Source organism: Desmodus rotundus, chromosome 13 (genome assembly GCF_022682495.2).
Source record: "Desmodus rotundus isolate HL8 chromosome 13, HLdesRot8A.1, whole genome shotgun sequence".
Classification (NCBI taxonomy): Eukaryota; Metazoa; Chordata; class Mammalia; order Chiroptera; family Phyllostomidae; genus Desmodus; species Desmodus rotundus.
The window spans coordinates 8,274,960-8,287,047 of record NC_071399.1 but is presented as its reverse complement, the minus strand read 5'-3'; the positions used below and the strand labels follow the sequence as shown (position 1 = coordinate 8,287,047).

Sequence of the window (12,088 nt, the reverse complement as noted above, 5' to 3'; positions counted from 1 at the left end):
GAGTCTGGGGGGCTTGGGGGCGACTCTTCGCAGGGCCCTGAGAGGGTACTGGGTACAGCTCTGTGCTTGTCTGCTGGCCTCTTGCTGTCCTGTTTGGGTGTTCCAGCGAATCAGACACCTTCTTTGCAGGGGGAAGACACATCTGTCCCTGGCTTCCCCTGCCTCTCTTTCCACAGGTGAGCTGGGTGGGCAGGTAGTGGCGGGGATCTGACTCAGCTTCTATCAGGTTCGGTTCTGAGAATCAAGGTGGTTTCACCGGGACAAGCAAGGAGGCACACATGGGCTGTCAATCAAGAACTGTGGGTTGTACACAGCACCCCGGCCTTTCCTGCTGTGGCGGGTCCCCTCTGACCTTCAGATGGGCTGTGCTCGGGCACAGGGACAACTAGGAGCCAGCAGCAATCACAGAACTACGTGGGTTAACACGACAGTGACCTTCTTAGACTCTACGTGTGTGACTTCAAACATTTGGATAAAACCTGGAATTTTTTTTCCAGGCAGATATTTGGCATTGCAAATGCAAGGGATCCAGATTTCCACTACATTTTCCAATCACATCACCAATTTAGCATCAGAGCTTAAGACGTACGTAATTTTAGGACCAGGAAAGGCCTTAGAATGTAGTTTGCTGGTTCCTGGCCTTGTTCATCCAGAGCTCTTTAGGGAAGTGATCACAACCATGCAGCCCCTCTCCAGAAAAACACACCCATGCACACTACACTCCCAATTCTGGGCTCTTGTAACACAAGAGCCCACAATGACGAGGATTCTGGCCCCATGGCAACACATACCTCTGTAATATCTAATTGATTTGATCTTTTAAATGTGCTGTAAACATGTGTTAAAAACTCACCAGAATATCCAGGGAAACCAAACTCTCATAATTAATGTTGTCTGGCCAAAGTAGGCTTGGGTCAAAATTCTCCAAGACTCTCTTGGTTGAATTCACCTTGAGTCATTTCCTTTGTTCGCTGTGACTTTGACAAAACCCGCCTTGCCGATGTTGTCTGTCTGTGTCAGCAGGAAAAGGATTACCCATTCTCATTTCCAGTTGAGGTTGAACAGGAGACGTGATCTTCAAAAGCATTCTGCAGAATTTCTAGGCGTTGGCCATTCCTGCTGCAGAGAAACCGAGGGGCCTGGCCTCTCTGGGCCGCTGCCTGTGGGAGCCACCCCCACAGCGTGGGGTAGTTTTCACAGCGGTCCAGCCTGTGAAATCTCTTTTCCTAGGATGGTGTCTTGGCCAAAAGGGCTCACGGTGCCTCAGCAGCATCCATTATGGTAATTAAAAAGCCTTACAGACAAATCCAGGGATGAAGTTTCATTCTTCACAAATCTGTTTCTTCATAAAGCATCTTAAAAGGGTGTGACTTGAGGCCTGGGAATAAGCTCTCCGGAGACAGCTATGAGCAAAACCAGATACAGGCTCTTCTCGACCCTGAGAGTTTACTATCCAATCAAGGAGACAGATGGTGATCTCCCATGAGCCCAAATAAATGTGAAAGTGCACTTGTTAATCACAGAATAGTGAAAAGCATGCTGCATTGCTGTATCATTTCATAAGGGATCTGGCCTCACCCGGGAGTGTGATGTAACACCTGAGAGGGTTGGGGGGGGGAAGCAAGAGTGGGTGTGTTGGGGGGACAGAGCATCCACACAGAAGGAACAGCATGTGTTAAGGTCATGGAAGGGATGGGAGAAGCATGGAAGGTTCAAGAAACTGAGATGGGAGGGTGCATGTGCTGTGGGTGAGGTGGAGAGAGGCCAAGGCCAGGCTGGGCTCGCGGTTCAAGCTGAAGAATTTATTCTTATCCTGAGATGAACAAGAAGTCATTGGAAAGTTTCAAGGAGGAAGGTGACAGTGTCATACTGGCATTTTGACAAGATTGCTCCGACTGCCATGTGGAGAGTGGAACGTGTGCATCCTCCATGGGTGGGCAAGGGGTGACTGACCACTCAGGGAGTCACTGCATGGGCCTAGGGAAGAGGTGGGAATAGCCAGGACCAGGGTAACCACAGTGGTGAGACCTGGATGGATTGCCAGGACCTTGGGGACGGCCTGGACTTGGGATTAAGAGATTGAGCCAAGGCTGGGGAAGACCCTGTGCTCCTGCTGTGCCAGCAGCCCCCCCACAGGCTTGCCAGCAGCTCCTCAGAGCATGGGGAGGGGTCCAGAGGGAGGGGCACAGTGTTGGTACTTCCCAAATCAAGTCAGTCCTCAGTAGAGAATGCTGAAGTCTCAGCTCTTGGTGGCCAAGGGCCACTCTGCATCCATTTCTTGGTTGGTGCCAAACACCTCCTGGTCAGTCAGCGGGCAAGTGGGCTCAGCCCCCTCTGCTGTGCCTTTCCTGGCTGGGTCAGTGGGCCACCGGCTGTCTGATTCAGCGTGTGCCGGGACACAGAGGTGGTACTCCCCCTGCCCCTGAGCCCTTGGTGGGCAGAGAGCCCTGCCGGCTCCTGTTCTCTTGCTGTGCTCCAGCACTTCACTGGGGTACTTGGGGACCCTGGGGAAATTCAAAGCAAAGAGCCAGAACATGGATGCTAGACCAGTTCAGCCACTTCCTTGCTGGGGACAGTCCCTTCATTTCTCTGCGGTGCAGTGTCATTATTTGTCCAACAGGAATGGCCCATGTTCCTCTCAGGCTGGCTGACATGTGAAAAGAGGTCAGATATGCAGAATGTGTGACCAGAGTAGATGTTCAATCCACCCTCTGTCCCCAGATCCCAGAACCAGAGCTCTGAGTCCCACAGGGAGTACCCTGACCCAGGTCCCTCTTGGCCCCAATAAAAATTCTTGAATTCACATCAAGAATCCAAATACACACTTCAGCAAAGACCACAGAGCGAAACACAAGCCCCATTTTAACTCCCCAAGAGAATTCTGGGAGGGGCCATCAGGGTCAGGAAGGGCAGGAGGGTCATTCCCAGAACAGAGGCGGACAGCTGGAGCTGGCCACTGGGGTGTTGGAGAAGGGAGGGTGGCTTCTTCACGTCTCGGGTTGGGGGAGCAGAAACACATGGCCACACGCAGAGGTGGAGCTTAACCCTGGGCAGTGTGGCCACCAAACTGGCCCCTGGCAGTTGGCCCAAGGATTGCAGAGAGTTGACTTTGCGGGGCCAACACACACAGTACTCACTCCTGGTCCTAGCGTTGCTTGGAGTGGCTCAGGGCCACCTCAGAGGTCAGGAGCAAGGACCCCAGACACACAGGGAAAGGGCAGTTTGACAGACTTGGAGACCACAGGTTGGGATTGGGGGTGCTGGGGGCTGGGACTCCTGGACAGGTGCGAGAGCTCCAGTAACCAGCTGCAGCGCTCAGCTGTGCTGTGGAGGGATCAGCAGCATGTTGCACCCTGAACTGACTCCGTCTGCTGTGGTCCAAATACCGGGAAAACACCTGTTCAGAGGAGACTGTGGTTGAGAACAGCATGTGGTACAGAGGGCAAGATGGCTTTCTGCGGGGGGAGTACGATCTCACTGTAATTGTGTGACCATCTGCAAGATGTGGATGATCTTGGAGCATATGCCTCAGCCCTGATAGCATATCTGAGGGGCCCTGAGGGACCCCAGTCTAGCAGTGGTCACTCATTCCTCACCTGGAGAGGAGGGAGGCCCTGACCCCAGCGCCGAGATTTCTTCCATCAAAAGCCAGCTAGCAGATGCAGAGATTAAAACCCGCATTGGCCTCATTAGGCCTTGCTGTGGTATCTCCACCGACCTCCTGCAGCAGAGACTCAGCAGGGGTTAGGCATCCGTCCCTCCTCACCCTGGTTTCCTATTAGTCACTTCTGATGCCCACTGAGTCATCTTCCGTTCAGTTTCGGAATCCGCTCTAATGGACAAGTGTTTCTCATCTCCTTCGTCTCCTGGGCTTGCTCTCTGCCCCTGAACACAAGGCCAGTCTTCGGCAGCATCCTGCATCAGGCTGGCCCACCGCCCTCTGTCTCCATCAGAACACAGACGCCGCTGGACGTCTCTTGGCCCCAGAGGCCCAGCCAACGGGGGGATCAAAGGCCTGCTTTCCCCAAGGACTCGTTCCCACCAGCTCCTGGGCCTCAGCTGCGTTTTCCTGGAAAAGGTTCCATGTTTCTAAGTGAGTTAATTGGCTTAGCTGTTTTAATAAGCTCTCCTGAGACGTGTATTCAACAGTCGTACACCTGCCTCATATCACAGAAAATGCAGCGCACGGCAGTTATTGTTACAAGATGTGTCAAAGTTGGCCAGCGGAGCTGCACTTGGATGGCGAGAACTGTGCTCTAGGAAGCTGCAGAGATGTGATTTTTATGGGCTCGGCTTGGTGGTCCTGGGAGAGAGTTGCGTGGAAGCAAGGAAGGTGCAGGGAAGCGGTGTGTGTGCAGAGCTGGGAGAGCCCAGGGCTGGCCAGCAGGGAGACCTTGGGCCACTCACTCCTCCCACCGGTGGCTCTCATTTTCTCTCCTGTAAAACAAAGGTACTGGATGTAAGGCTGTTCTGGGAGCGTCCGTATGGCAATGCTGGAGTTGTAGACACCATAGCTTTGCAAAATTATTTTGACAATGTCGTGGCCCGTCACGGTCAAGCGTTGTGGCAAAATAGGTAAGTTAAAATAATTTTCTGATGACGGAAGTTAAGTCGATTCCTATTTCATAGAGTAGATTCCTATTTCAGGGGTCTTCAAACTGGCTTCCCAAGGGTTTACAAGAACAAGAATAGTTTTAAGGGAATCAATTCTAGGAGCCTCAGCTTTCATATGTATTGTGAAAATTATCCTAAAACATGGCGTTTTTCTACTTTGCATAAGAAAGGGCTGTCCCTCAGCCATCAAGAACCTTACTGAGATGCGTTGCCCCAGTGTGGGAAAGCCTCTACTATGTATACACGCACACACAAAGACAGGGCAAATAAATTTGTGCAGGTATTGAGGAAATGAATGTATCTAGTGATAAAAATAACAAAAAATTTTTAAAAATCAAGTATTTTCCAATTCTTGCTTTTTTTTAAGAAAACCTTCATTGAGTTGTCAGCCAAACCATTATTCAAGAATTTATGATGCTAGATCACTATGTGAAGGTTGGCATTCCCAGAAACACTTCAAAGAATCAAATGCCATTGGTACAACAAGCTACTTTTATTTCCATCTACTTATTTATGTGAACAACTTCCTTAATACTTACATTTAACACATAAAAATAGAATGGATTCTGAACGTGTCTCCTACTAGAGGTCAGTCATAGTCATCCATGGATATATGAATTAATTTTTAAAAGCATACCTATGTCTTTCATCATGAGATTCATTTTTAATAAAATGTCACTTATTACGTTTGACGATTATTTATTGAAGTTTGGGGTTCTACTTGGGAGAATGCCAGGACTGGTTGTTTTGAAACTACTCTTTTCTCCAGTAACAACAAGAGACAGTGTGCTGGGCTGTGCACACGTGTGATGGATTAGAGACACAGCAAGACCTAGAGAAGGAGTGTATCTGGCAGTTGGCATCCTGTGTGCCTCCCAGTCAAACGCGGGGCTCCAAAGCAGCAGGTGAGGAGCTTTTGAAGGATCGAGAGGAGAGGGAAAATGACAACAACTCGAGTTCACAGACCACCAAGGAGAAGAGACCTCGTAAACATCCCAGGCTGTCGGGTGGACATCAAAAGGCAATAAACATTCTAGGAAGAAGAATCGCAATAGAAAAGAGATGGAGACTTCTTGAGGGCCGCGCTTTAATAAGGACAAAGCTGAGCATTGAATCAGCTCAGACTCTGACTAAATCCACTCTGGATTGTGATGGTCTTCCCACGGCTTAGGGGCCCATCGCAAACAAGAGCATATATTCTCTAAATGAAGGTAACATAAAAAGTGTCAAATGATACCTATAATTTTACAGGTAGGATATGCAGCATTCAATTGGAGAAAATAACGAGAATATAGGAAAATGAGACCTGACCTAAAAACCAAGAGGAAAAGAAGCAGACAACAGATGCAAACCCACAGGTGATCCAGATGTCAGGCATGGACTCTAGGAGTGCTATGATTAAGGAACTGAGTGACAGAATGGAGACACACCGGTAGTAAAATGGAATTAAAAAAAAAGATTTTATTTATTTATTTGGGAAAGAGAAGGAGAGAAACATCAATGTGTGGTTGCCTCTCTCGAGCCCCATGCTGGGGACCTGGCCCACAACCCAGGCATGTGCCCTGACTGGGAATCGAACTGCCAACCCTTTGGTTTGCAGGCTGCACTCAATCCACTGAGCCACACCAGCCAGGGATGGAGTTGTTTTTGTAGAAAGTGAATTCTAGAACTGAATACAGCTACCTAGTTTAAGTGAGAAGAGGCAAACAGATGAAAAAGGTAGAGAAGAATGGAGGAGACTTGGGGGACATAGTGAAAAGGCCACATACCCACAGAGAATGAGACACAGGGAATGAGAATCATTATCTCTCTAATATCTGACAGATAATGATTGAGAGCTCTCCAAAACAGACAAGAGACATCAAATCACAGGTTCAAGAAGTGCTGGGAAGCCTGGAAGAGAACATCACACATTTAAGAACTGCTGGAAACCACAGATCATAAGGAAATCTTAAAAGCATTCAGAGAAAATTGTTCAAGGGGGCATTAATAAGACTGACAGCTGACTTTATGAAAGAAGTATTGGAATCTAAAAAGCCAATGGAATGATATCCTCAAAGTGGTATGATAAACTAAAGATCAACACAAAGTTCTGCATCCAGTGAAAATATCTTTCAAAAATAATGGCCTTTTCTGCAAACAAAGAAACCTGAATTTAGTGCCAGCAGGTATAGAGTAAAGGACATATTTGTGATTTTGTCTTATTTTTAACAAAAATGAGGAAAAAGCATCAATAAAAAATAAATTGAAAAATATAAACAGAAAAAAGCTTATAAAATAAAGCTATGAAGAAAGAAAATATTTTTGTGCAGCTGTACAATGTGTTTGTGATAAATGAGTCAAAAAGCTTCAAAAATTAGAAGTTTATAAAGTAAAAATGTTATAGTGAACTAAGGCTAACTATTATTAAAGAAAGAAGATGTTTTTTTATGAATTTGCTGTAGCCTAAGTGGACTTGTTTACAAAGTCTACAGTTCTGTCCAGTAACGTCCTAGTCCTTCACCCTCACTCCCTGACTCAGCCAGAGCAACTTCCAGTCCTACAAGCTCTGTTCGTGGAAGTGCCCTGTACGGGTGCACCGTTGTTTATCTTTTATACCACGTGTTTACTGTACCTCTTCTGTGTTTAGACACCTGCCGTTGTGTTACAGCTGCCTGCAGTTTTTAGTAGAGTAGCCTGCTATGCAGGTTTTACTGTCCCTCCTGAAAACCGAGTGCCAGCTGCCCATCTTTGCCATCACTTCATGTTTTGTAGAAATCTACCTGGCTATAAGGCCATATCCAATGGTTTGTATTTATTGTTCTGGGGTAAAACATTTCCCCATCCCTTTCTTTTTAACCAGTCAGTATATTTATATTTTTAAAAAAATTTTCTCAAGTTGGCAGCATATATTTGAGTTTTAAATTTTTATCCAGACTGACCATCTCTCACAGTTAAATGAACTGTTTAATCCATTTACATTTGATATATTATTGATATGGTTAGAATGAAGCCTACCATTTGTGTATTGTTTTTTAATTTGTTTTAACTGTTTTTTTTTATTTCTTTGTAGCTCAATTTTTGTCTTCTTTTACATTAATTGAGTACTTTTAGAATCTTATTATATATTCTCCATTGATTTCAGATTTTATTTTTTTTCTAATGATTACTCTAGACATACCAACATGCATCCTTAACTTATTCAAGTCAACTTGAAATATTATATTACCCCACAAATGTTAGAATTTTTGAGTTTTAGAATGCCATTTGTTTGTACATATTCTTTATATTCTTATTGTCATCTATTTTACTTATGTTTACATATATTGTAGACCCCATAATATATTGCTAATAATTTTGTTTTAAATAGCCAACAATATTTTAAAGAAATTTCTTTTATGTTTACCTTTTCTGGCCAACGTTTGTGTCATCTGTGGAGTTGGTTTTGTTGACTATTTCTCTCTTAATTACGAGGTACATTTCACTGTGTCTTGGCTCATGATTTTTCATTATATGCTGAACATTGTGTGAAAAGCTCCAGCAGAGAGTGCAGCCAATGATATTTTCCCCCTTATGGTTTGATAATGTACAAACACAAAAAAGTGTGTAGTTTCTTTTATCTGAAAAGCCATGGTCAAAATTCCATTACTTGCAAACTCACATAACTATGTCAGATGTGCCAGAAGCAGGTACCTGGCCATACGGGGCATGGCTGTTAATCTTTTGAAGGACAGGTGGGGTCTTGTTTGCATTTGGGATGCTGGCACTGAGCAGGGAGTGGATACAAAGTGTGGGCCCACTCACACATGGCTGAATAAATCTCTTCGAGAGAGCAATAAACATCCACAAATAACCTTCACCTGATAAAACTCAGGTATCTTAAGTGCTATTACTGGTCAAGATCCCGCCGGCATTTCTCCCAGTGATGAATATTTTCCAAGAACTCGTGGGCAGGATTTACTCTGGGGGCCTCTAAACTGTTCATCCTACTCAACAAACAAGTCTTGGGAGGGCAGCTTCCTGCCTCCTGGGTCTCTCTTAATTGTCTTAGACAGCCCCTCGCTCCCTGAACCCAAGAAATCAGGCCGAGAGAGGTGGGGTCTCCCTGGAGCACTGAGCTTGCTATGGTATGCTGGATTAAGGAGTTCTTTTCGGAGGCTGCCCCACCTTCTAATAAATCAGCTGTAGCCAACTGTAGACCAGATGTCACCAGCTGTAACCAGATGTACCCAGGAGTTGGCTTAATGTGTTTCTTGACAGAGACACTCCTTTCTCCCCCCATTCCCAGCTTGTCCCACATTTACTCACTTCCACCTTGGAAATCATTTTCCCTGGGCCACAAAAAGCTCACCATCTGGTGTCCTGATAGCCCTCGTCTGGGACTGTGCTGTGCTGACAGCTCTCCACACACACCTTATGGTTTCTAACTTTGAACTTTTGCTTCTGCTGCTCTCTTTGCTTGGGATGTTCTTTTCTTTCCCACTTCCACTGCCACCTTCTCCCCCTGCTCCGATGCATTGGCTAGATGTGGTCTATAAGACTGAGCCCAATGTGGGCATTCAAGGAAGGCTTCCAGGAGGAAGTGTGCCTCATCCAAGTCCCCACGCCACCCAGTAAGTGTGCACCTCACTTATACTGTACTCCTCTGGGATGCTCCGGGTTGGAGACTCTGACTGATACATTTCTGTCTCCACCATGTCTGAACATAGTAACTAGTTCGTAGTAGGTGCCCAAAAATGTACCCAACTTACTCAAACTGAAACTGTCTCATCCCTCCCTGCCTTATATTCTGAGAAAATTGGGTGTCTCTTCCTCAGGGCAACTGCTTCTACTTTCCAGGGGCCTGGGACAGAGAAGCTGGGGCCATCACGACTCCTAACATCTGAATGTCTTTTATTCTTTTACTCCATTTTGGGAGGGTCAAGGTCACGGCTCAGAGCCCTTACTTGCACTAGGTGACTTTTAGGCTTGCTCCTCTAGGGCCATCCCTCCAGGTCTAGTTAGACGAGAGAAATACTTATTTTATTATTCCTGAACTAATCAGATACCACCTAATACTTGATTCTAGAATATGCAAAGGTACCATAGGAGAAGTAGTAGTTATGAAAAAATCTATAGGAAAAATGTTTTAATTGAGACATTTCTGTGTGCTAACTAATTTTTTGTTTCAAGTTTGGGAACTGGGAAAGACAATTATTGACTCGTTTTTGCTAGTCCCTGGCAGGGGACACACCGGGGTTGCGTAGGAATGACCCTCTAGAACTCTGCTCCAGTTAAACAAAATTACAGCTAACTCTACCACTTATCATCACGGAGTCCCATCATTTCATGGAAACGAACAAAATTTTACTTTGATTAATGGTGCTTACTTCCCGAAAGAGGCTCCTAGCCTTACCTCAATTACTGAGGAAAGTAACTGTGGACCGTCTTTTTCCTTCTTAGGCTGTGAGGTCGAGATTCTTGGGGTCAGACCTACTTACTGCCTAGAATACAAAAATGTCCCGACGGATATCAATTTCGCCAACGCCATCAGCGACGCTCTGGACTCCTTCAAGTAAGTGTCCCAGACTCTCAGCTGCACCACTGTTCCTCCTTGTTTCCAGGACCAAACATGACTGCTAACGTGAACTAAGAAGGCTTGGTATGGGTGAACTGATGTCTCGGAGAGGTGGTGATTTAGAGAGCGCTTGTATCTCAGAAGACATTCATAAGTATTTGGCAAAAAGGGAGGCGCAGCAGTGAAATAGGTTTAGGAAATGGCTTCCTCTAACCCAGTTCTTGGAAATGTACAAAGGAGTTAGCATGTTAGAACGTAACACACAGTGTGAAAAATGCAGAAATTAGTCATGCTGTCCTCAATAGCTCATGAGAGTTTGTCAGGGCAAGTAAGTGACCAACTCGACAGGTCAGGACAAAGCCGCATGTCAGTCTCAGAAATCACTGGAAGTGGACGTCAATGGGTCCCCAGGTGGGGTCTACATGAAAGATCAGCCACCAAGAGGCTGAGGGTGTGGGACTCTTATGTTTCCCGGGCCGGACATGGAGTCACCTTGGCCACTGAGGGGGGTCTCCTGGGTGGGGTGTCCTCTGGGGCACATCAAGGTTCGGGCTCTGAGCGACAGGTTGGAGAGAAAATGAGTTTAAAACACTTAAAAGCTGGGAAGGAACAAATTAAAATTTTAGGGTATTGGGGGGAGGTGGGCAGAGGGAAGGAACAGGGTCTGGGGGAAGTAGCCTTTGAGTAAATGTGCTCCACCACGTAGTCTGTAACTCAGGCTAGGTGATGTCGCCTCCTGCTACCTGCTCTGCTTTCTTTTTCTCGCCCGGAGTGTGGAACTGGGATGCTGCACCGCAGCCTCGTTTGTGCAAACAGAGCAGAGCAGAGCGGCAGGTGTAGCCAACAAGCAGAGCGGGGACTCAGGCGCGGCTAAGTCTACGTGAGGCTCTTTCCAACACATACAAAGGCTGGCCATCCCCGCAGTCTATTGCCCTACCAAATATGAAAATTTGGAACACAGTTGTCCCACAAACACCACCGAGTAACGCAACACCCTGTCTGGCAGTGCAGTCTATCTCTCATCCATTTGTCGTGACAGCTGAAGGGTCTCCCACTGTGCACCCTGCAGTCGCAGGTGGAGAGCCCCAAATGAAGGAGTGTGTTTAGAACGCCGAATACACCTCTCTCAGCTGTCTCCAAGGCCTAGCTGTGATAAGAAGAGCACTTAGGGCTCTCACACACGAGCATGCAAACATGAACACAACACAGACACACTTCTCCTGGTCTGTACTGCTTAAATAGAGTGTCTGTCCACTGTGCCATCGGTGTGAGGAGCAGAGAGAGGGACACAGGACAGACAGCCTTTAATAGAAGGTAGGAGAGGTGGCGAAGGTGTTGACTGTGGGGGCTGTCTCGTTCCCTTTGCTCCCCTCTACTGCATCAATTCCTTTGCTGGCTCTAGCTCGTTAGTCCCCCAGGACAGCCTTTAGGGGGTTTATCAGGTGGGAAAGGGATGTTAGAGATACTTGGAGGCTCCAGGTTAGTGAGAAGAGAAGCGAGGATTTGAGCCCAGGCTTTTCTAGTTCTGATGCCAAAGTATCATGTTCACAATTAAAGCTCTGCCGTGTGCTCGCTACATAAGTATAGGAGAATTATGCAACAGCTCAAATTAATTCGTTTCTGAGGGAATCAGGAGATGACCGAGCTGGTTAAAGGGAGACTGAGAAACCCCGACAAAGAAAAAGGATGATGGACAATCACGGGGTGTAATTATTGTTGGATGCAGAAATACTTAATAACTTCGAGGACCATCCGACCACAACCCTGAGGATGGCTGTCTCCAACAAACAAAGGTCATTTCATCCTGCTGGCTTTCTGCAGGGCAGCCGCTGCCTTTACGGGACTCGAACCGGTAGTCCCGTCTGCTGACCCGTGAGCAAGCTAATTAGATGCTACTCTCGTACCGCACTGGAACGGCAGGCAGAATGTTTTTTGGCC

General features: G+C 46.6%; 1 protein-coding gene across 4 annotated transcripts in view; it reads left to right on the top strand.

Annotated features, from left to right (window-relative positions):
* Positions 1-12,088, top strand: part of ENPP6 (ectonucleotide pyrophosphatase/phosphodiesterase 6) — a 153,892-nt gene that overhangs the window by 106,975 nt on the left and 34,829 nt on the right. For all 4 annotated transcript variants that reach the window (XR_006655789.3, XM_053916446.2, XM_053916447.2 and 1 more), the window contains one exon: positions 10,036-10,147. Coding sequence is in view for 3 of the 4 variants with exons in the window: in XM_053916446.2 (XP_053772421.1) it covers positions 10,036-10,147 (112 nt within the window). In the remaining variant the exon portion in view is untranslated. The remainder of the gene's footprint in view (positions 1-10,035; positions 10,148-12,088) is intronic.